The 25,809-nt window shown below is 39.8% G+C and overlaps 2 protein-coding genes across 2 annotated transcripts; both read right to left on the bottom strand.

Annotated features, from left to right (window-relative positions):
• Positions 1-11,747: 11,747 nt before the first annotated feature.
• Positions 11,748-13,770, bottom strand: LOC126851843 (uncharacterized). Its single transcript, XM_050596183.1, has 2 exons — positions 13,375-13,770; positions 11,748-13,106 (listed from the first exon to the last, which is right to left on the bottom strand). The coding sequence occupies exons 1-2, from the start codon at positions 13,768-13,770 to the stop codon at positions 11,748-11,750; spliced, it is 1,755 nt and encodes a 584-aa protein (XP_050452140.1).
• Positions 13,771-18,609: 4,839 nt separating this feature from the next.
• Positions 18,610-25,115, bottom strand: LOC126851842 (probable multidrug resistance-associated protein lethal(2)03659). Its single transcript, XM_050596182.1, has 3 exons — positions 25,106-25,115; positions 24,424-25,019; positions 18,610-18,834 (listed from the first exon to the last, which is right to left on the bottom strand). Exons 1-3 carry the CDS (start codon positions 25,113-25,115, stop codon positions 18,610-18,612), a joined length of 831 nt encoding a protein of 276 aa, XP_050452139.1.
• Positions 25,116-25,809: the final 694 nt, after the last annotated feature.

Below are 25,809 nucleotides of genomic sequence, written 5' to 3'. Positions count from 1 at the left end.
CAAACAAAATAATATTAAACTGCAATAATATCAAATCTATAAATGGTGATAAATCCGAAGGTGCGAGTAGAAAAATTATTTATTGAATTAATTATTGAAAATAAAAGAATTATGGAAAATTTTGAGATGATTAAAATAAAAGACTTAGAAATCATTATGAGACCGTCAAAAGGAAAGCACGAAAGAGAATATAACTAGTGATACTCGAATATTAAAAGTAATGTTTTGCATAATAAAAGAAGAGTTTATTAATATAATAAATAATTCTTTGATGGAAGGTTGCTATCTAAATAATTGGAAAATATTCACGATACTACCCATCCCAAAAATAGAAAAAGCAAATAAAACAAGTAAATATAGGCCTAATAACAATAAATTGGGAATACTGAGAGATATAGCCAAGGCGCAAATGTGATGCATAGTAACTTATTATTGTTAAATTTTAATTAACAAAAGTGCATTAAAAATGTACAGTTTAAAGCATTTTTGATCCATTTCTTCAGTATAGACATAAAAATATAAAAATTGAGTTGGAATTTTAAAACTTGATATGCACAACATTTATTGTTGCAATTAAATTGTAAATTAAAATTAATAATTAGGATTTAAGGAAATTAATAAAGGCTCACTAAAACTTGCTTATGCCATTACTACACGTATATTGTCGATGGTTTATAATATAATAACTAATAACTAAATATAATACCTAATGTTAATACGTTAGGTATGGTTACAAAAACAATCATAAAGATAGTAATAAACAAAAATCAAAAAACAGAAACCATGAAAGAAAGAAATGCGGCGTTGAGTTAATTTTCAAATCCAATTCAAATTTTAAAATTAAATTTAAAAAAATTTAAGTTTTTTAATTTGTCTTCTAATTTTTTGAATTTTTGCAAGTTCTCCATTATATAGGGAAAATACGTACAGATACAAAAACAAGTCATAAAATTATAAATAGTAGGAAAAGGCAACACACAAGACATTAAATTCGATCCAAACTTTTAAATTTAAGTTCAAATTCAAAATCCATCAATTTTTTAATTTTGGCAAGTTTTTCATCATATAGTAGAAATACATACAGCTCACAAAAACAAGTCATACAAAACAAAACAAAACTATAAAAACAAAAACCGTGGGAACAAGACAAATGTGCCAAATTTAATTTTTTTAAATTCAAACTAAATTTTTAAATAAAAAGAATGACCAGTATCTTAGCTGAAAAAACTGTGAAGTTACTGCTCATAAAAACATTTCCCCATAGTTATCCTTAGTGTATTTATGAGTTATTGTCAGAGGTTAGTGGGGAGATAATAAGTCGACACACGTGTTGACGCGCAAAAGAAATCGTTTTATTACGATAAGAAATTGTGGCGAATATAAGCGACTCTTACGTTCTCGCGGAGGCACACGCCGGAAGTAGAAGTACAGGAAAGTAAGTCTCGAACCGCGCGAAATAACGTGTGTATCGAGATGTAGGGCGCTAAGCATGCCGCAAACTCGCAAAGCATCGGGCGCCCGAGATCACCAACAACTTCTCGAACCCAGGGGACCGTTGCAGCCTCCCGGGATGATGCGGTGCTCCATTCCTGCAGACGCTACACGTTCGCGTGCTTTGGGCGAGAGAAAACCCCTGATCAGAAAAAATCAGAAATCGGTTAGCTCCCGACGCAGATGCATTCCAACGACAAGCCGGACCGCTTCTTTAGATTGCATCTCTGGACGAAGTAATCGGCATAAGTCGACGTGCTCTCTCGAGTAAACATGGAGTTCTCAGCTAGTTTCAAAACACTTCGGTTGTCGCAAAAGACAGTAATGTTAGCCGATTAATGTGAACCCGAGCGTTTAAAAATCGACGGAGATAATAGACCTTTTGCGCATTCAGTTCAGAAACCACCTACTCCAATTCGGTTGTAGACAACGCGACCGTAGACTGTTTTCGCATCCCAGGACACAGGACATCCGCTTTGAATAGAAAAATGTATCCCGTGTATGATCGCCTGTCATCGCAACAGCCTCCGGAGTCTGCGTCCACGAATCCCTTTGATAGATTCCAGAGTTGCTCTCGTAGTCCGGAAGTCGAATGTGCCGCGCAAGTATCGTGAATACTTTGCTTTGGTCGCCTTCCAATGTTCAGTTCCAAAACAGTTATTGAATTAGCCCAAGTAGCTCACCGCGAATGCAATATCTGGTCGCGTGGATTCGATAAGTAGGTGAGAGTCCCAACGAGCTCGCGATGGAAGTAATATTTATCTCACCATTTATCTCGCTTTCTGGTACGTTATCTAGCTACCTGCTAGTTGTGCCGTTCCTTCGCCCTCCATCTTGTTGAGGTGCAGTTTGCGAGATTCAATACCGCCTCTACGAGCTGGTCATCTCGTAAAGAACGTACTCGCGCCGTTGCACAGAGGATAGCAGGGTATCTGTGCCGGGCACTACCGTTACTTTCTAGCTTTCGATGTGGATGATGCCGTCATGTTAAGGGCATTGTTCAGCACGCTAGCATAGCTTCAAACGTATTTTGTCCTGTTTGCCTGCGCTCATGTAGCGAATCGCGTGAGTTTCTCTCGATCGGTCAATGGTTCCGGAGTCGTCGGTATCGCTGCTCTGTATTCGCTTTTTCAATACCCCGACCGCTGCCTTAGCCAGCATGGGTCTGATCCCTCATGCAGCAAGCGATATTCACTGCGCGCATCAGTACTTCTCCTTACTATTTTCACACAGATACGCCATCCGAGTTGGCAAATGGCGGTATTCGATGGCTATTCGGAAATTTCGGGACTGGCCGGTAGACTGTATAGTAGCGTTGTTGTCAACCGACGGTTCATAATCACGCCTATATCATGCAGTTTGTCTGCGGCATCGAAAAATCATCGGAGATGTGGCGTGCATCATCGTCTCCGTCCGTCTTTTGAGCAGGCAGTTACTCGTTTTGGCTGGCCCTTTCGACTCATATGTTCCTGTATTTTGATCATTTCCACAATGCGCTTCGCCATATCCTATCCGAATCGGCTCGACGCTGATGTCGCGATACAACGGCCAAGCGGTCGTTCGCTGTCGACTGCGTATCATTGTTTGGCAACGGTAACCTGAGATTTACCTAGAATTCTATTACATAGTTCCACGATGTTCTTGACTAACATTCTCATCTGCAGTTTCCATATGTTATAATAGTGTCCTTACGTGGTAGTTGATCTTCACCGAATTCATTATCGCTTTCATGATGATTTCACGAAACTCAGTACGCCCACGATCAAGAAGCCCAACTCAAAAGCTTGGTTTGCGACGCGGCGAGATTTTCGAAGTTTTGCAGGAGCTTTCTACTTCCCTCCCACATGCGAGTCTGAGCCCATAACCCGTCGGAGATTGGCGAGGGAGAATAAGTCGACACACGTGTTGACGCGCAAAAGAAATCGTTTTATTACGATAAGAAATTGTGGCGAATATAAGCGACTCTTACGTTCTCGCGGAGGCACACGCCGGAAGTAGAAGTACGGAAAGTAAATCTCAAACCGCGCGAAATAACGTGTGTATCGAGATGTAGGGCGCTACAAGCCGAGACTCATAAGATTGACGTTAAGATAGAATAGCACACTAACAGTTATAATCGAAAGATTACATTGAATTCAGTATGTTCACGACATATATTCATGAGATTTTTATCTATAAAACCCTTAAAAGCTCTAATTATGCACTATAATTGCAAATGAAAAGATGTTTTCATCAACGCATCATAGATGTTTGCAAAGTCATCATGGAATCTTTGAAAGGGTACGACAGCCCATAATATATTCATATGCGCATTGAAGCAGATAGAAGACATTTTGAATATTTGTGAATTTTGAGTAAATAAACAATTAAACTAAAGATGTATTATACATTATAAATATATTCTGTCAGTTTTTGTCGTTGAATTTAATCTTTCAATTAGTGTATAGTGTATATTATAATCCTAAAAATTTACCATTTAAAAAAAAAGATAAAAAAGGCGCCAGTTGTGAAAAACAGTTATATACATTTATACAACTGTGTTAAATTATTGAAAATAAAAACCAATAAATATATATTACTTTTCTAACAAAAGAAGTTGTACAAATATATTCTACAAAAATAATACTATAAATTGAGCTAAATAAATAAGAATTTATGCTATAAAATTTATTTCTTTTATTATTATATAAATAAAAACATTTCAACTAAAAAACTGTTATACAAAATTGTTGTTTTAAATTCCTAGAAAAATAATTATATTAAAAAGTTGCCAACTAAATAAAAATTTATGTAATAAAATTTTATTTTATTATTTCCAATATTAAGTAAAATTATATTTAATAAATCGCAATATAATTAAAATAATAGGGCGTATATCTAAAACGAACTTATTTTATAAGTTAACTAAATATACAATATACACATTTCTAACGCTTTAGGATATATTTATTGAAAGACAATTTCTCATATACTCTAAATCACATAAAACAAATTTACACCAAAGCAAAGTATAAAAACTTGGAGTGCCCGGGTTGCATTAAGACGTGTATATTTTTATAAATATATATATTATTATGATATAATATATTGTTACTGCAAAGTTAGTTTGAATTAAGGGCGAAAGAAAAGAGATCTTTGTGAAAGAAAAATATATACTTTTATTTCTCTTCTTACAATGTCCGCGCTTGAAGAAACGGTTGACTAGACTGTTTCGACAGACCGAACATTCTGGACTGTTCAACTGAACATTTGCTCTCACTCGCGGAAAAGATCGGAGCGAGACTTTATATGTCATGGACATTAACACGCAGAAAATATAAAATAAAGAACGCGACAAACTCATGCCTTAATATATATGTTAATGATAATATATGTAGATAATATGTAAATGTATATGTATTCAAAAATTAAAATTTTAATAGACTTAGAGTAAATCATTATATATTTTTTGATACATATTTTTGTATAAAACTTAATAAAATTTTATATAAAATGTAAATTACGCAAAAATTTTTTCAAATTATACATTCTGTAAGATATACTTTGCAAATCAAAGGAATTTTAATTGCACCAAACTAATTATGAATTGAGATATTGCAGTATATATACAGGTCCCATAATTCGCGGATCACAAGTCATGTGCATATATAAAGCATGTCAAAGTGACTAGAAAAGTCCTTTATCATTTTGCGATTTTCCTATTAATTATTGAATCATTAAAAAGATCGGCCAATCTGCGCCTTATACAAGCGCGCGACGAGAAGAGGCGTCCTACTATAATGCGAGCGCGCGGTGAAGCAGTTGGAGAAGCGTTACGAAGGCTATGTACGAGCGAACGCAGGAGCCTCGTGTCGAACTATTCTCTCTCTCTCTCTCACACATACTCTCTATCTCTCTTTCTCTTTTTCGAGCGCGGGGCATAGAAAGTATTATCGTTTCCACATCACTTTGCGGTAGATAACACGGTGCATTTTTTCTACAGTGGTACCTCCAATAGGTTTAATTCACTCTCATATTTTAATGTAATGATTGTTTGAAGTGCCTTCTTCGTTCTCGTAAACAGAATTCGGCTCTTCGAATAATATTGCGCGTCGCGCGATACGCCGTTTCCAGCGATATTAAAAGCTGCTTACATTGCTTTCGTACTTCAGTTTCTGTACCACGCCGGTATTCACTACCGGCTACTAACTAAATTTTTATAAAATTATATACAAAATAATCAAATACATTAAGGCAATTGCGCCGGCCAAATGAACGGGCCACTTCTACCGAGCCATCTGTTCGGATAATGCGCGTTTAAATATTCGCAAACCTAGTGTGCGAAGTGTATAGGAGACCTGTCATGTTCAAAAATTCTGTTTTTATATTGAGAGAAACATCCTTAAGGAGAATCATGAACTCATTTTGAAGGAAATTTATATATGTTTTCCTATTTAAATGTGACGGTAGGAAATAAGGACCAATCTGAAAATTACTAAATAAAATAATTTATCAAAGTTGCGAAAGAAAATTCTTTAATTAATTAAAATTTACTATTACGATTCGGTTCGCTGTTATTCCTGCTCATACATTTATGCTTGCCCATCGATATCTGAACGCGCGCTCTCGAATGGAGTGCGGATTGTCTTCCGTCCGTAATAAAAATGTTATGATTATTAAATTATGATTATTAAATTATGAGTATTAAATTATGATTATTAAAAACTGTTCTGGCTGAAGGTTGCTTCATCCATTCAGAATTCGGTTGGGAAAAAATCGTTTTGCCGACACTGAGTGAGAAACTCTGTATATTTCGCTGACTATTAATATTTATTTTTCTTTTAATAACGCAAAAATATTAATTAAAGATAATAAGAATATCTTCACAAAAATAGATGCGCTTTTGATTATCAGCGTTTTGAATAGCCGAGTATTTTGCCATCGCAATAATTATTGTTTTTATTTCGTGTTTTTTATTTTTTATTGAATGAATGAAATGAGTGAGGTCAAAAATAATAAATCTAGAAATAATAGTTATGAATAATCAATTTTAATAATAACAAATGTATTAGAAAATAAAATAGAAAAAAAAAATTAAATAGTATAAGTGACAATTTGTAGTATTCGCCGATCATGATGTTTTTCGGTATTGAGTGCGTATGCTGATTGCAAGGATATTAAATTACGCGTGAACTAAGAAATCGTCCCGCATAAAGATAAGCCGCGGTACAAGCGTTTGAAAAAATAAACGTTTATAAAAAGTCAACTGCGTTCATTTATTATTGGTCATTCCTTTTCGATCGTTATTTGTTGTTTCACCATAGTATGCGCCCCGCGACGCATACTGCGACTATACAGTTTGTAAAAAAAGTCTTCAATGCAGGAATATAATGCAGAATAATATACCGATATGATTATTGCATATGGAGCAACCGGACAAAATGCTCGAGCCGCGGCTCATCTCTACGCGGAGCGATTTTCCGAGCGTGAACGACATCCTAATTATAATGTGATTTTGAGATGTATTCATCGCGCTAAAAACTCGGGAACTCTTATTCCAAATCATCAAAATGCTGGTGTACCAATGCATTACGGTGTAAACGATGAAGAAAGGATTTTGAGAACATTTGAAGAGAATCCTGGGAATAGTGTGTCATGTCGCTCAAATGCTCTGCTTATCTCGACAAATAGTATAGTATACCATACTCTACGCCGAAACGGGTTGTGATCGTATCCTTATCGGTAAGTACAATAACTTTTGGCGAGAGATGAAGAACAACGAATCTATTATTGTGAAGGTATTATCTTATTACTTTCAATTAATATTTTTGTTATTGAAAAAAAATAAATATTAACAGTGAAACATACACAGGGTTTCTCGCTCAGTGTCGGCAAAATGATTTTTTCCCCGATCGAATTTTTTGGATGGATGAAGCAACCTTCAACCTGAACGGTGTATTTAATAATTTTTATTATGGGCGGAAGACAATCCGCACGCCGTTCGGGAGAGCACGTTCCAATATCAATGGTCGATAAATGTATGGGCCAGAATAACAGCGAACCGAGTCGTAAGTAAATTTTAGTAAATTAAAGAATTGTTTTTCCCAGCTTTAATAAATTACTTTATTTGCAATTTTTAGATTGGTCTTTTTTTTCCTACCATCACATTTAAATGGGAAAACATATTTGAATTTCCTAAAAAATGAGTTACCGATTCTTCTCGAGGATGTACCTCTCGATGTAAGAATGGAACTCATCTTTCAATATGGGGCTCCTGCGCATTTCGCTCGCCGAGTTTGCGAACATTTAAACGCGCATTATCCGAACAGATGGATAGGTCAAGGTGGCTCAATCATTTGGCCGGAGCGATCGCCAGATCTTAATGTACTAGATTATTTTGTACGGGGTCACGTTAAAAATTTAGTTGAATACCGGCATGATGGTACAGAAGCTGAAGTACGAGAAGCAATTCTTGCAGATTTTAATACCATTACGCCGGAAAAGACGTATCGCGCGACGTGTAATATCATTCGAAGAATCGAATTCTGTTTACGAGAACGAAGAAGGCACTTCGAACAATTATTACATTAAAATATGAGAGTGGCTTAGATCTATTGGGGATATCACTTTAAAAAAAATGCACCATGTTATCTACCGCAAGATGATGTGGAAACGATAATACTTTCCATGTCTCGCGCGCGAAAAGAGAAAGAGAGATAGAGAGTGAGAAAGAGAGAATAGTTCGACGCGAGGCTCCAGAGTTCGCTCATACATAGCCTTTGTAGCGCATCTCCCATTGCTTCGTCGTGCGCTTAGTATCGCATTACAGTAGAATGTTTCTTCTCGACGCGCACTTGTGTAAGGCGCGGACTGGCCGATCTTTTTAATGAATATCTCAATAATTATTAGGAAAATCGCAAAATGGTAAAGGACTTTCCTACTCAATTTGACATGCTTTATATGCATATGACAGGTGATTCGCGAATTATGGGACCCTGTATATTTTTAAATATTGTACGTGAATGATAATATATATAAATCAATGCTTTGCCAGATAATTTGTCTATTATTCATATATTATATATGTTATAATAATATATTTAAGAAATAATAATATAGGCAAAGCATATTTTAACAACAATTTGACGGAAGGTACAATTTTAGCATATTTTTTTAGATTGAAACGCTCATGAAGCGTAACGTTACGCGCGATCGGCGGCTCGGCCGCAGAGCCTTAAACGGTAGTGGGGGATCAAAGCGTCGGTTCAGATATCGGCCCGAAAAGGGCAACTAACTCCGAGCACTGCATTAAGTTAATAAATTTATATGGTTTATAAAACATATAGAGTCGAAATAGAAACACATTTTTTATTAAAATACTTTTTATAGTATAAACTCACAATGTTGAATAAACTTATCAAAAAATCGATTGTTTTACATGTTATTAAAATAATATATAGTAAAAAAAGAATGATATAACTATAAAAACTTATCTTTTAAAAAAATGTAAAAAGGCGCCAAGTAATGTGCCAGATGTAAAAAACACTTATGTAGTAATGATATCCGAATCAAGAAAACTGTTGTAGAAAGTTGTTTTAATCTTTTACAAAAAGTGATATTGAAAAATTGCGCGCCAATTAATAAAAATTTATGCTACAAAATTTGTTGATTATTATTTCTATCATATTAAAAAGATACTATATCTAAATTGCAATGTCTTTTAAAATAAGTGAAACATATTTAAGTATAAAAAAATTTTTAATTAAAAAAACTTGGTGTTGCTAATTAATCTATTTGTTACATTTTGTTAACTTGCAAAATATATATTAAAACCAATAAATAATTAATTTAATTTAAAATTATGTTTAATTTAGTTTAATTTACCAATCAAATCTATCTAATCTATTAATCTATCTAATCAAAATAATTGCAATGCAAATCTATCAAAAATACATTAATTTTAGCATTTTGTTTAGTTTAAGAGAGCCAAGTTTTTTATTAAAAATTTTTTAGACTTAAATACGTTTCACTATTTCACTGTATTACTTGTTAGATTTATTTGCACAATACCCCATATTATGTGAAAATTAGTTGCATCAATTATATAAAAATATTATTATATTAAATATTTATATTTTATATAAAAATTTATTAAGTTTCATATAAAAAGCATGTATCAAAAATAAAAAAGTATATATTTATATAATAACTTAAAAATCTACCAAAATTTCAATTATATTTTAATTTTAGTAGATTTTTAAATTATTATATATATATTTCAATTATATTTAGAAGTTTTTATACCTTGCTTTGATATAAATTTGTCTTATGCGATTTAGAATTTATGAGAAATTTTTTTCAATATAAAAATAATTATATCCCAAAGCCTTAGATACGTGCATATTGTGCATTTAGTTATTTAGAAAATAACTTTTATTTTAGCTATACTATTACTTTAATTATAATGTGATTTATTAAATATAATTTTTCTTAATATTGAAAACAATAAAATAAAAATATTTTATAGCATAAATTTTTATGCTTTTAGCGCATTTTTTGATATCATTGTTTTTATAGGAAATTTAAATAATTATTTTATAATTATTTTCATTACAGAAGTATATTTATTTAAAAATGTTATTATTTAAATATAATATTTTTTCACATAATGCGTGTACTTATGCCTTTTTTACCTTTTTTAAAAGGTAATTTTTAATAATATCATTTTTTAATAATATCATTCTTTTTTTCATCAAAATATAATTCTTTTTGCTTATTTTTATTTTTACATTATATATATTTATTTATTTATTTTTATATTTATTTTACATTTTCGTTACATATTTTTATGTATTTTTTATATTTTTTATTTTTTGGTTGCGGTACTTTTACACAATGCATCTCGCCGTTACAACGCGTAATCTTTGCTTCGCGTGACTTGGCGCGAGATGAAGAACTTTTTATTTTTCACTTTTTGCGATATATCAATATCTCTTAATATTATTTCATGATATTTTTATTTCATCTATTGCATTATTGTATTAAAAATTATTAATGTCAATTATCAATTAAATTAACCTTGCCTAATAAATCGCCTTGTCAAATTAACCTGTCATTCATTAATATCAAAATCTTGTCAAAAGCAGGTACGAACAGTAACATCATAAAGCGCCATTAACGCAATCTTATGGCAAACGCTTCAACCGTACAAATTTTTGTACATGCGCATTGGGGACTTGGGGCGGCGATGATGACGGAGACGTATCTTAAATAAAATTTTAGACATTTTGACTTTCCATTATATTATCTTCGTTCACGATATAGGTAGAAAAAAAGTAAAGATATTTTTATTACATAATTCAAATCCAAGCTATCAATTGAGCCTAATCCCGCCCGCCTCGCCGGAATTTCGGCGAAGAAGCGCCCTTGGTTAGCCAAGAGAGGCATTGCTCCCGCGATGCGCGGCTTTGTCCTCTTGCTCGTCGGAGCAGCTCTCCGGCAAGAGGACGATTTTGGCGATAGGACGCGTCAGCTCTGAAGTGGCAGTGCGGATGGTGACCACACGGACTCGGCCGTTGTCTCCAGGGTGCACGCTGGTGATCCGGGCGAGAGGCCATCGTGTTGGCGGCGTGTTGTCGCTCCGGATGAGACAGAGCCGCCCGACGCGGACCTCGCTGTTGGAGGCCCACCATTTGGGCCGCTGGGAGAGCGAGTGGAGGTACTTCTACGACCACCTGCTCCAAAAATGGTCGCGCATTTATTGAAGTAGTTGTCAGCGCGAGAGTCGGCCGATTGAATCGCCCAGAAGATGCGGCTCTGGGATGGCATTGAGGGCCGCTCCCACGAGGAAGTGTCCTAGAGTCAAAGCCGCCACGTCGTCCGGATCGTTTGTTAGTGCTTGCAGCTCGAGTTCATGCAAGCCTCAATCTGCGTGAGGAGGGTGCTCATCTCCTCGTAGGCGTAGTTGGTGCCGCAGTCGCTGTGGAGACAGACCGTGCAGTGAATCTCCTCAGTGCGATCAGGAAGGCGTCGGCCGAGTAATCGGAGATAATCTCGAGGTGCACGGCCTTCGTGCTCAGGCACACGAAGACCGCGACTAAGGCCTTGTAGGAGCGGTGTCCGCGACCCTTTGTCGTGCGCAGCTGGATGGGGCCGGCGTAGTCTACGCCGGTTCGCAAGAATGGTCTTGCGGGAGTGACGCGGTAGGTCTCCCATGTGCTGCTGCCGCACGGCCGCCCGCCAGCGTATGCAGGTGATGCACAGCTGAATCACGGCCTTCACCAGCTGCCGTCCTCGAAGGATCCAGTACCGCTGCCTGAGGGTCCCGAGGCCTCCGTGCAGGTGGTTCGCCGGTGACATGCCTCGACGATGAGCTGCGTGAAATGAGATGAGCTGGGCAGGATCATCGGGTGCCTCTCGTCATACGCCAGGAGGGCGTGCTTGATCCGCCCGTCAACCCTCAAGATGCCTAGGGGATCTGCAAACGGAGTAAGCTTGATGAGACTGTTTTGCTCGGCAATGACGCTCCCCGCGCGAGCGTTCTTAACTCCTTGTATGCTGCAGCCTGTACCACCCGAATCCATGCCACGCGAGCATTTGGAGGCTGACAGGGTGTCCTTGGCCGATGGCAGACTCGTTGCGACGGGCGGCGGATGCTTAGCCGCAAGTACGCGCCTCCATCGCCGGCACCACGCGGTCACTTGCAAAAGGCGATTGAGCGAGGAAAAACGCGTCAGCTCTTCCGGTTCGGCCACCTCTGGAAACGGCGCAGCGGCAGCGTGCGCTCTGACGCGCTCCTCCGGCTGGTCACCGATGGGCTCTTCCTCCCGTGATGACGGCCACGATGTTGGGTCCTCCGAAAGCCAGGGCGGACCCCTCCACCAGAGTGAATGGCTGACCAATTCGCTCGGGGAGATTCCCCGCGATGCACAGTCGGCGGGGTTCTCCGTCCCCGGGAGATGGTGCCAGTGTGCTCCCGACAAGGTCTGAATCTCGGCAACGCGGTTCGCGACGTACACCTTCCAGCGTGAGGGGTGGCCGCGGATCCAGCCTAATGCGACAGTCGAGTCGGACCACAGATGGATGGGCGCGTCTCCTGTACCGAGAGCCTGGTGGAGGTGCGCCACTAGCCTGGCAAGCAACGAGGCCGCGCAGAGCTCCAAGCGAGGTAGTGACATCGTTCTCAACGGCGCTACCCTGGTCTTTGCTGAAACAAGAGCAACTTTGATTTCTCCTTGGCGGATTTCCGTCCTCGCGTAGACAACGGCGACGTAGGCCCGCTCGGATGCGTCCGCGAAGCCATGCAGCTCGACTCGGGCGTCTGCTTCGCTGATGGGCACGCGTCGCTGGACGCGAATTTCCTCCAGACGAGGGAGGTCAGCTTGGAACCTGCTCCATTGTTGCGCGTTGGCCTCGTCCAATGGAGTGTCCCAGTCCAAGCCTTGCAGCCGCGTGGACTGAAACTGGATCTTTGCCCGTATGACGGTCGGAGCCAGCCAGCCCAGTGGGTCGAAGAGGCGGGCCGTCAGCGAGAGGACGGACCGCTTCGTGTAAGTTGACACCTTGATGAACCGAGTGGAGAAGGAAAAGCAGTCCCCGCTCGGGTGCCAGTGGAGGCCGAGATTAGCGTGATTCTCCTGCGGCGTCCACGACAGCCGGTCGCGTTGTGTCCGGTGCTCCGGTCGCGCAATGCGCGCTAATAGGCGGGGTCGTTGGCCGACCACTTCCTCAGCGGAAACCCGCCCGCCGTGCACCGCTCCGTTAGCTGCCGCTGGAGATCCATGGCTTCCTCGATGGAGGGTGCGCCCGTGAGAATGTCGTCCACGTAGACATCCCGGCGCAGCACCGCTGATCCATGGGGAAGTGGGCCTCCTCGTCGTCGGCGAGTTGTCGCAGAGAGCGCACCGCCAGGAACGGAGCGCAGGTCATTCCGTACGTCACGGTGTTGAGCTCGAAGGTCTGCGGAGCAGTCTGGTCCTCGTAGCACCACAGAATTCTCTGAAGATGTCGATCCTCCGGGGCGACGAGAATCTGGCGATACATCTTCTCGATGTCACTCGCCAGCACGAAGCGATGGGCTCGCCACCGCAGCAAAACGTCTTCCAAGGCGGGCAACAGATTGGGGTCCACCTTGAGATGCCTGTTGAGGCTGGCTCCTGAAAGAACCGTAGACGAGCCATTAAAAACGATTCGAATCTTGGCCGAGCTTCCCTTGCGCATCACGCCGTGATGAGGCAGGTAGCAGTCGGCCAGTCCTGCAGCGCCGGCAGGCTGGGCAGGGGATATGCTCCAGGACTTCATACTCTCGCATGAAGTCGGTATACAGCTGCTTCAGCTGATCGTCTCGGGCGAACCTGCGCTCCATATGCCCGAGCAAGCGGGCTGCGGTGCGCTTGGTTCCCGCAAGGTCTGGGAGCGGCAGCCTGAAAGGCAGACGCAGACAAAGCGGCCGCTGGCGTCTCGCGAATGTGTTCGGACGAAGTGATCCTCAGCTTCTTGCTCGTCCGTGGTGGGTGGAACAGTCTTGGCCACGACCTCCTCCTGTCGCCAGAATTCCTGCACCAAGCCGTGAAGGTCGTCGTCTGCAACAGTGGTGAGTCTGGGCGAACCGGGTTGTGGCTGAAATGCCGACGGAACCCGACGAAAATCCAACCCAGCGTTGTCCTCTGGGCCACAGGTTGCTGACATCCTCCACGTCGAAGACCGGGTTGCAAGATAACTGCGCACACATCCGCACCGAGAAGAAGTTCTACCGGGTCGGCTGCGAAGAGTCCGGGTCGGCAAGTTCGATGTCGTCGATGTGCGGCCACGTCTTGCGACTCACTCGGATGCTACCATTGTAGAGCGTCAGCTATCTGAGGATGAGCGCCGAGACCTGCAGCGGCGGACCTTCGCGCAGCGGCGTGAGCGCGAGCTCGACTCGGCCCCGTGCGCCCGTAGGTTGACCGCCAATGCCGACAATGGATGTCGAGGCAGGAGTCCGGGCCAATTGCAGTCGCTGGACCAATGACTCGGCGATGATCGATACTTCGGATCCCTGGTCGATGAGGGCTCGAGCGGTGTGAAGAACGCCAAACTTGTCGGCCACGCGGACACGCGCCATCGCGAGAAGCACTGCCGATACGGCTTTCACAAGTCGGTTCGCGGAAAGCGATGATTTGGCGACTTCGGTGAACTTGCACGCATCGTGAAGCGTCGAGTAATGACGCGCATCGCACATCGAGCACGTCTTCTTTGACGAGCAGTCACTCACTTGTGCTTCTCGAGACAATTGAAGCACAACTGATGTCTCTACGTGCTGCTGTCGCTCCGATGCCGTCTTGGCCTTGAACGCGTCACAAAACATTATCTAATGTTCTTGGTGATACAAGGAGCATCGGCCGCGATTGCTTTCCGGTTTCCGCACATGATGCACTCGCGAAAAACGTCCGGAAGTCGCGCCCGGTTTTGCGGCACTCGGTTCCGGCTTGGGCGGTTGCAACGACTCGACCGTGTGCAGCCGTCGGTCGAGGAACTGAATTAACTCCGCGTACGATGGCGGATCCGTCGTGTCACCTATCGCACTCTCCCATTCTCGGCGGGATCGGGAGTCCATGAGATCGACAACGAGATGGACAAACAAGTCCTCGCCGCTTGTTATCGGTCGACCGATGCTCTCGAGGGAGCCGACAGTGCTCAAGACGCCGTGGTAAAGATTACGCAAATCTGTGCTCGACTCACCCTTTACCCGTTGAATCGCCAGGAACCTCGCGATGTACGATCGCACGAGCAGGCGCTTGTTCTCGTAGTAGTCCGTGAGAATCTTCCACGCGCGATCAAAATTCTCGCCTGTAGTGGGCAGACTGCGGATGAGAAGTTCCGCTTCTCCCTTCAGGCACGCCTTGAGGTAATGAAATTTCTCGACATTGGTAGCCGAGGCATCCTTCTCAATGAGGGACTGAAAGAAGTCTCGGAACGACGGCCAGTCCTCATACAGCCCGGAGAACTGAGGAAGTTGTATCTTCGGCAAGGTCGTTTGCGGCGGCTGTGATGGTGTGCCAGCAGCGGAAGCCTCGGTTTTCTCCGTAGATCTGAGACGGCAGAGCGCATCCAGGGGCATGCCTTTCTGCGTGAGGTACGCTTCCTTGGTTAGCGCTAGCATGTCCTTCTTGACGTAGTCGGTCTCGCGTAGGGCCTCCCAGGACGTGCCGAGCTTATCATGGTTGAACTCGAATTTCGCCCAGTTGGCTTCCAGGGCTTGGAGTCGTGCTTCCACCAGCCCGACAGAAAGATTGGCGGACCTCGACTTCCGCAAGTTCTCGTACGAGCGTGCAATGCACCCGTACAGCTCCAATTGCGTCCATATGGTTGAGTCCGTGTCTTTACTCATCTTTGTCTTTTATGATGTGATGATCGAAGAAGCTCCGACGAAAATCACAGGCACTGCACTCACTGCACCCACAGGCACCGGATAGCGAGATCCCGCTCGAAGGACCAGCAAATGTGCGCGAAAGTTATGTGTAAAAACGTAACGTGCGAGCGAGCGTGCTCCAAAAGATAAGCGCGAAATGAGACGGCCGACGGACAAACACACCCGCGAGTATTGAGATGCGATTAATTCTACGACGAATATAATATGTACACTGCTTATAAGAGTAATTATACGTGTCATACGACTGTAATTCGCGGCGAACGAACAGCGATAAATCGTCTGTCTCGGAATAACTCCGGTAGTCACACTGAAATATGCGAATATTTCTCCACGAAAACGAATTTCTGTTATCACTAGGATAGCGTGTACGCGTCGATTGTTTTAGCGGACTGCGCCGAGCTCTGCTCGCTTTTATAAGGTCATCGCCTTCTCAAAGGATCTAGAAGGTTCCCGAAATTCGCTCATTTCCGCCGACAGTTTTTCTGTGACTTGTTTGTCACAATTTCATCTGAGATCCTTCGAGAAGGGCGACGGTGTTTGTTGTTGCCGCGCGTTTTCGCTCGGTCGAAGAAACGCCGCCTCGCATCGCGCGGCAACAACATGCTAAGTTCGAGATTGCTTCAATCTCGAACATTCTAATTATATATATTTTTAAAAATTTGATAAAAAGGTAATATAAAACAAAATTTTAAAAATTTATATAAAAATTAAAAATTGTAAAATTTATGCGACAATTACAAATTAATACAAAATTAAAAATAAAAAAATTTTAGTTAAAAATCTTGGCGCTGCTAAGTTTTAAAATTAATAATTTCAACGTATCTTAAAGATACAAATAATTTAATTTAAATATTATTACTTATATACAATATACAATAACTGCAATGAAAATGTACAAAGTAACGGAATTAATACCTTCCTATCGTTCAATTTAGCAGCGCCAAGATTTTTAACTAATAATTTGTATGTATTATACAAAATATTTATTTGAAGAGAGGGTATATAATAATGTACTGTCTTGATAGAAATAAAATGCATTTTAATTTTTTCGTGAAAATCTATAATATTTCTATATACACAAGATTGATTTTATGACAAATACTATTTTAAATTTCAACTTTTTACAAATTGAATTGTTTCTATGTACTTGGCTAGTTAACTATTGATTTCATATTTAGTTTTGATTTTTAAGAGAAAATTATTTTTCAAGGAAAAATTATTTTAAAAGTTATTTTTACAGAAAAATATTATAATTTTTGTCAGTAATTTTTACGTACAAGATAGGATTTTTATGTACTTAGCGTATTTTTTACCTTTGTAAGGTTTTTTATTTTATATCTTAATTTTTCTTTTCTTCCTTTCCTCCCTCCTGTTTACTCCGTGACTCTCTCTCTCTCTCTCTCTCTCTCTCTCTCTCTCTCAGTCTCTATCTTTCTCTCTCTTTCGCTTTTGTTTCTTGCTCTTTTAAATATATATTATATATATATTAAAAAATATTATTCTCATCTGAATAAATCATAAAAATAATATATAATGAATATGAATAAATATATGCATGTATTACGAATCCAAATTATTATTTATTTATTATTAAAACTAATTTGCAATTGTTTTATTTACTTATTACGAGATAATTTAACATAAGATTAAGATTCTGATAGCTCGTATATAATAAAAAAATATTTTATATTTATTAAAAATTTTTCAATATAACTCTTTCTTTTTCTCTATCTTTGTTTTTTTAATATATTATTTTATATTTCTAATATGATATATATACTACAAAAAGAATGATAATATCTAATTTATATCATACAAATATCATAATTTGTATGTATGATGATGATATAAAAATTTATTGAATCCCCTTGGGGTTACAACCACTTACATAAAATACTTACAACTATATTAACTCTAGCTTACAACTAACTTAATTCTAATTTATCTTACTTAATCTCTAATCTACCTATACACACACACAACGCTATTTGTCCTACTCTAACTTGGGACCTCCGCTTCCGGCTCATGTCATGTTTCCAATCCTTTCACACATCCCATATCAATCCTCTCTCTCTCGCCTTCTCTCTCTCTCTCTCTCTCTATCTCTCTCTCTGTCTGTCTGCCTTCTCTCTCTATCCCTCCTCTTCTTAACTTTTATCTTCTATCCATTTCCATCTCATTCCTATCATTCTTTCCCTCATCGTCCTTTCCTCCACCTCTTCCTGTTCCACCTCCTTCCCACCTGCTCCCATGTTTCCTCCTCCCGTTCCATCCTTCCATTTTCACTCTCTTCATCCTTCCATTCCAGTTCCCCCATTCCATTCCATTGCCATCCTTTACCATCCTTTCCTCCCATCACTCTTCCATTCTGATATCCATTCCTTGATTTTCCATGCCTGTTGTATCTTGACCCTTCTATTCCACGTTCCTTCTTATCCATCTCTATGTCCTTTTTCACAAAATAGCCGAAATCTAGAACTCCTTCCGACCTTTTCGCCTCTACCTCCACCAGGCCCATACCTCTATTTTCAAAGAACCCACATCTTTCTTCTTCCCACTTCGATAAATCCTTCTTCTTCTTACTCCTCTCCCTCAACTCTTCCCAACATCTCCTCCGATCCACTCCTACCTTCCTCCAACCTTTTCTCGAACCCCCACGCCCTTCTCCCGTCCCTACCTTTTAACTTCTCCCTCTGCAATTCCTGCCTTATCATATAACCTGGCGTTCCTCATTCCACTCCTGATACCCATCTTAAATAACTTTCATGTAGCTTCTCCAACTCCTTCCTTTCTCTCCATTCCCAAATTTCCACCCCATACCCCATCACCAGTTTATCGAAGAGCCATAATCTTTTTCCCCAATCGTTCTTAAATTTCCTTTTTCCTATTCCCCAAACCTGACTCATTACAGCAGCACCCTTCCTTAACCTATCTCTTATCTGTCCTCTATTCCTCTGCATTACATAACCCAAATAGGAGAATTCTTTTACCTCCTCTATCACCTTCCCTTTTCACCTCCAGCTTACCCATTTCTTTTTCTCCCTCCTCCTTTCCTAAATTTTAATATTTTCGACTTTTCTACATTTACTCCAATCCCTTTTTTTCCAGATAGCTCTCTAACCTCTCAATCATACTCCTCATCCCATCATCCTCCTCCGCAATCAAAACCACATCATCCGCGTATGCCAAGGTTAGGTCTTCATTCCCTAACTTAACCCCTCCCCATTCTCCTCTACTCATTACCTCCTCCATATCCGCCGTTACCAAATTGAATAAGTGAGGCTCAATGGGCACCCCTGCCTTACTCCCGTTCCTGTCCAAAATCTTGTTCCCAAATCCTCTCTTCTCCTCACCCTGTTTCTAGTCTCCCTCAAAATATCCTCGCTCCTTCTGACCAGCCCTTCCCTCACTCCCCTCTCTCTCATCGCTTCTACCAATTTCCTCCTATCCACCGAATCAAAGCTGCTTTAAGATTTATAAAAGACGTCACTAATTTTCCTTTCTTCTTGCTCAACTGCCTATTCACTAAATAATTCAGCACAAATATGTTGTCCATTGTCCCTAACCCCTTCCTGAAACCCGTCTGATTCTGCGGCACCAATCCTTTTTTCTCCACCTCATCGCTCAATCTACCCCTGCCAGCACCGAAGCATACACCTTATAAAGGATCAGCGTCAGCGACACCCCCCCCCCTATACTTTTCTACCCTCTCCTCCTCTCCCTGTTTTGTATAATATATAAAGTACTATTATGTTGCGGATTTTATTATAAATAAGTAAATCATAAGAAATTTCTTAATCCTTACTGTAATAACGTTGATCATATTGAGTACTAATTTTAAATTTAAAAATGCTTTGTGCCAAATTGATTGATTTATTGTAAAATTAATCAGCTTTGCCAGATAAGTCCGAAACAAAAAGGACGAAGATTAAAGCGACACACAATTACTTGGCTTGCCCATCGAATTATATGTCATATTAATGTATTGATAATGATATAATAATACATATTATATTGATATATTGATATAATATATTGATAATAATATTTTTGCAATTTTTTATTTCACATCGAGCACGCCAAGTATTTGTATGTCGCTTTAATCTTTATCCTTTTCGCTTCGGACTTATCTGGTAAAGTTGATTAATTTTACAATAAATCGTTCAATTTGGCACAAGGCATTTTTAAATTTAAAATTAGTTATCAATATGATCAACATTATTTCAGTAAGGATTAAGAAGTTTTTTATGATTTACTTATTTATAATAAAATCCGCAACATAATAGTACTTTATATATTATACAAAATATTTATTTAAATGGAGGGTATATAATAATAGAGGGTACATAATAATATAATGTCTTGATAGAAATGAAATGCATTCTAATTTTTTCGTGAAAATCTATAATATTTCTATAAACGCAAGATTGATTTTTTGACAAATACTATTTTAAATTGTAACGAACTGCCTTTTCCGACGCCACGGATCGGCTCGCCGGTTCTAGGATTTGGGAGAAGGAAGAGACTCGCGGGCTCGCAAATTACACACTCAACAAATAACAATGATTTATTCGTATGAATATATGCTACAACAGAATCGGTCAATACATAGGACTCGCGAATACAATTGGAGAACGGAACCCGGGTTTCTAATACTAGAATAGCGGAACTTAATTTAAAGAACAAACGAATGGAATAAGCCCATAATAACAGAAGCAGCAAATTGATATGAGAGGAATCGCTTATTGCTAACGGTATATGAGAAAATAAGGAAACTGAATCGGCTAACAAAATCGGGGACGGCTAAATCGAATCTGAACACTTAACGGAAAACCGTGTCAGGGCGTGACGTCCGGAGCCGAGAATTTGCACTACTCGGCGGCCTATCCTGAAAAGGATTAGGGACCAGCCGGCGTGCTTTGCGACCTATCCTGAGAAGGACTGAGCGCTGGAGATGCTGTTCTTGGCGTCACGAGCGGGTACGGACTCTTTGCTTAATATAAATGGTTTACGAACTACGCGCGGTATTTAAAAGACGCGGACGCGATGTAAATCGGACGAAGCTTAAGGCTCCCGGTCGCGGACCATCGGTGGTCGTCGCACGGTGGGCGAAATCGCCGGTATCGCGAGGAGGCGACGAAGAGAGCACTCTTCATCACGGACAGCGCCGGTCGTCAAGAGCACTCGACAGGGTACAAGAGCACTCGTCCCCCGGGCCGGAGGTGGTTGGTGTGAGGGAGAGCACTCCCTCGCATCGACAGGACTGGACGCCGAGAGCACTCGGCCGAAGACGAGAGCACTCGTCTCCTAGACCAGGTTAAAGGAACGGGATAAGGATCGGTCAACTGGAGACTCAGAAAGCGTTCTGAGGCTTCGAGTGTCCCGAGGATCGGGACCAGGGAATGGTGCCGCGAGCCGTATCGAGCCGGCTTATATACTCGGCCGGCTTCCCTTACTTAGGCTCGCACCGCCCTAGTGGGGATTGCATTGCTTAGCAGCGGCTCATACGGTGGGCTCGCTGCCTCGCAACGGCGCGAATATGTGAAATTTTATCGGGCGCCAAGCGCCGGCCTCTTTGCGGACGGGTGGACGGTCCGCGAGGCTTTAGTAACGACACAGGTCGTTACAAAATTACAACTTTTAAAAACTGAACTGTTTCTATGTAATTGGCTAGTTAACTATTCATTTCATATTTAGTTTTGATTTCAGATTTTTAAGAGAAACTTATTTTTCAAAGGAAAATTATTTTAAAAGTTATTTTTGGAAAATATTATAATTTTTGTCAGTAATTTTTACTTACAAGATAGGATTTTTTATATACTTGGCTTTTTTAAAAATACCTTTGTAAAGTTTTTTTAAAGGGATCTTACTACTTTTTGTAATAACTATTTATTATAAAAATTTATATTTTTTCTGCAAAATTTAAAAATTATTTTTTAAGGATAAATATTAAAATTTTTGTTAGTAACTTTTGCGTACAAATTAGAATTTTTTTATGTACTTGGTGTATTATGTATCTTTTACGTAATAAGTGTGAGTGAACCAGTGAGAGGGCGAATGAGTGAGTGAGCGAGCGAGCGAGCGAGCAAGCATTAGAGAGCGAGAAAGAGTGAGCGAGTAAGAGAGAGAGAGAGAGAGAGAGAGAGAGAGAGAGAGACAGAGACAGAGAGAGAGAGAGAGAGAGAGAGAGAGAGAGAGAGAGAGAGAGAGAGAGACAGAGACAGAGAGAGAGAGAGAGAGTGTTATGTGTGTAAAAGTGTATGTATGTATGTAATACGCGTACACGTTCTCATACATGGACACACACACACACACACACTCATCGCGTATAGCAAACAGCTGTTCGAAGTGCTGTAACGGGGTGATTTAGAACAATCGTTCGTTTTTAAAGCATCGTATTCTTGAATGATTTCTAAGATTATTTTTCCTTTACGAAAATTTCGTCTGAAGCTTAGTTTTTAAATTAAAAAAGGAAATAGTGAGCGATTTACGGGATGGGTACGCTGTAGCGCTCGAGTCAGCTGTAGCGAGCGCCTCGCGTAAGCGCCTGCAAAGAATGGTAAGTTGTGCCGCCCCTGCCTACCATATCTACCCGCCCCGTAATTCGCTCACTATTTCCTTTTATAATTTAAAAACTAAGCTTCAGATCAAATTTTCGTAAAGAAAAAATTGTTTTAGAATTCATTCAGGAATACCATCCTTTAAGGACACAATACTTGTTTTGATACACTCTGTATACACACACCACACACACACACACACACACACACACACACACACACATATATATATATATATATATATACATGTACATAGATGAGTGTGCATGCGTACACAGAATATGTACGAGTGAATCTCGATTGCGCACATTATAGATCGGACACGACAAAATTTCTCGATCGGACACAGGCTCGATCGGACACAGATCCAATCGGACACAGTTCCGATTGGATAGATACTGTTGCTATAGAACACAGTCCCAATCGGACACAGGCTCGATCGGACACAGTTTCGATCGGACACATATGGCTGCGAATTGGACACCGGCCCGATAGAACACAGGCCCGATCGGACACAGGCTCGATTGAACACCGGCTCGGACACCGACACAGACGCTATACCAAAGTACATGCATGGACAGGAAGAACGCACGCGCGCGCGCACACACATACACACGGGAGGGGAGGGAGTGCAAGAGAGGCCTTCGGCCCTCTCTCGCACCCATCCCACCGGTACGCAGGGTGGACCTCGCTTTAGAACTTACAAAGTACATGTTACAGTGTCTGATCGGATCTGTATCCGATCGGGAAATTTTGTCCGATCCGTAATATGCGCAAACGGGACTATCCCAACGACTTTTCCTCAGTGAAAATATCAAGGGAGATAATCATTTTTGCAAATTTCCAATGTTCCATATATTTTTGTAATTAAATCTTGAATTAAATTTTTTGGTTAAGTAAACTCTGTTTAGAATTAACTGAAGAATATAATTTATGTTAATCTTCTAAATCTTTACAAATTTTAATTTGTAAAAATTTTTTTTTTAATTGCTTATAACTTGGAAATTATTGATATGTCTGAATTTTTATCAAGAAAAATTGTCTTTTACTGATTCCAAGAATCTGTCATCAGCAAGTGATGTGCTGACTTTACAGAACAACTTGTACACAATATTTGGGCATTATACTCTTAATTTGTTTGTTTATCTATCATTTTCTAGAAAAATATCCAGAATCTTGCAAACCACGGTAATTTTCAGTTTTAGAAAATATCGGCATATACAATACATATATACTTACATATACAGAATGATTCAGAACACGCATTTGTCCTTAAAGATCGTATTCCTGATGAATTCTAAGATGATTTTTCCTTTACAAAAATTTTGTCTGAAACTTAGTTTTTAAATTATAAAGAGAAATAGTTAGCGAATTACAGGACGAGTATAGAAGATAGATAGGGGCGGCGATGTAACGCTACAGTGCTCGATCAGCTATAGCGAGCGCCTCACATTGGACGATGAGTTGCACCGCTCTTGCATACCTTTTGTACTCGTCCAGTAATTTTCTATTTTTTTAATTTAAAACTAAGCTTCAGACGAAATTCTCGTAAAGGAAAAATTGTCTTAGAATTCATTTAGGAATACGACCTTTAAGGGCAAATAATTGTTCTGAATCAAGTTGTATATATATATATATATATATATATATATATATATATATATATATGCGCGCGTATGTGGATATGGATGAATAAACGTTAATGAATAAATAAATGAGTAAGTGGATTTATGAGATAGGAGAGTAGAAGGTAGAGGGAGGCAAAGGAGGAGGAGAAAAATGATTGTGAATGTAATATAAGTGTGAATGTGTATGTGTATACGAAAGTATAATTTTCGAACACTAAAAATCGCGTCTTTACTACTTTGTATAATTATTTTTTAGTATATGATGAATAATACTCAAATTAGATCGTATCGTAATTAGATAGTATCGTCAAAATTATTGAAATCGTCTTGCTTTTTAATTCTTTATACGACTTACCACAAGACTCCCAGCATTCATTATAAATATTCTGTCGCTATCCATAATAGTATTCAATCTATGAGCTACAGTAAATACAGTGCAATTTATAAATTTTGTTTTAATTGTCTTTTGTATAAGAGAATCCGTGTAAGGATCAATATTAGCAGTTGCTTCATCCAATATCATAATTCGATTGTTCTTGATAATAGCGCGCGCGAAACAAAATAATTGTCTCTGGCCTATGCTGAAATTTAATCCTTCGTCGGATATTTTCGTATTCAATCCGCCGGCCATCTGAGAGATTATCTCCTTTAATTCAACATTTTGAAGAGCTTGCCACAATATAGAGTCAGAATATTGATCGAAAGGATCAAGATTTTGTAGACTGCCAGTGAATAAGAATGGCTCTTGAGGATTAATACTGATTTTTGATCGATAATTGTGCAGAGCAATCGCGGTAGTGGATATATCAACTATACGAATCTCTCCCTCTATACAAGCTAAACGAAAGAGAGCATTAATCAGAGAGGATTTTCCTGCGCCGGTTCTGCCGACAATACCGATCTTTTCTTTCGGTAGAACGATAAAACTGATATCTTTAAGGATGTAGTCGCCTTGATGAATGTATTTCAAATTCACATTTTTGAATTCTACAAGACTTTTGTCGGCCAATTATCTGGTAGTTTTATTTCTGACTTACTGTCAATCATTGGCTCTTCTTCCAAGTAACTATATTCAAGTATTCTTTCTATTGAAATTAATTGGCTTTCTAGTTCAGCCGTTTATCTAATTCCCCACTGTAACATGTTTATCAACGACATGATCTGTGTGATCATTAAACCAATATTACCGACTATTGTCAAATCTTCGAAGATCGTAAAAGCTACAATTATCACTCCGCTATAAAGTTGATAGATTATATCGATATAGAAGCCAAAAGCTCGGGATGTCGCTAAAAGAGAAAGGGGCAGGCAGATGAATGAAGATCTTGATGACTACATAAATCCGCCATCAATATATTCTCAGCATTGAAAGCTCTGATTGTTGTTAAGCCTTGAAGAGATGCTCACATCGGCGAACGTGCTATAAGTAAATATTCTTTATTATTTAATTTAACTTTAACTTATAATAATTTATTATATACAGGGTGTTCTGGAATAACCTTCCGTCCGTAAAATGACGTATTCTTGATACAATTCTAAGACAATTTTTTTATCAAAATTTGAATTAAAGCGTAATTTTTGAGTTATAAGTAAAAATAGTTAGCAAATCACGCGTCGAGTACAGAAGGCAGGCAGTCGCGGTGCGGCGCGGCGCGCCGCGAGCGCCCGGCGCAGCTGACGGTCTGACGTGTGATTACCACCGCATGAGTCGCTAACTATTTTATCTTATAACATAAAAAAT

The sequence above is a fragment of the Cataglyphis hispanica genome, chromosome 9 (assembly GCF_021464435.1).
Source record: "Cataglyphis hispanica isolate Lineage 1 chromosome 9, ULB_Chis1_1.0, whole genome shotgun sequence".
In the NCBI taxonomy this organism is placed as follows: Eukaryota; Metazoa; Arthropoda; class Insecta; order Hymenoptera; family Formicidae; genus Cataglyphis; species Cataglyphis hispanica.
The sequence above is the reverse complement of the archived record's forward strand: the minus strand, read 5'-3'. Positions and strand labels throughout refer to the sequence as shown.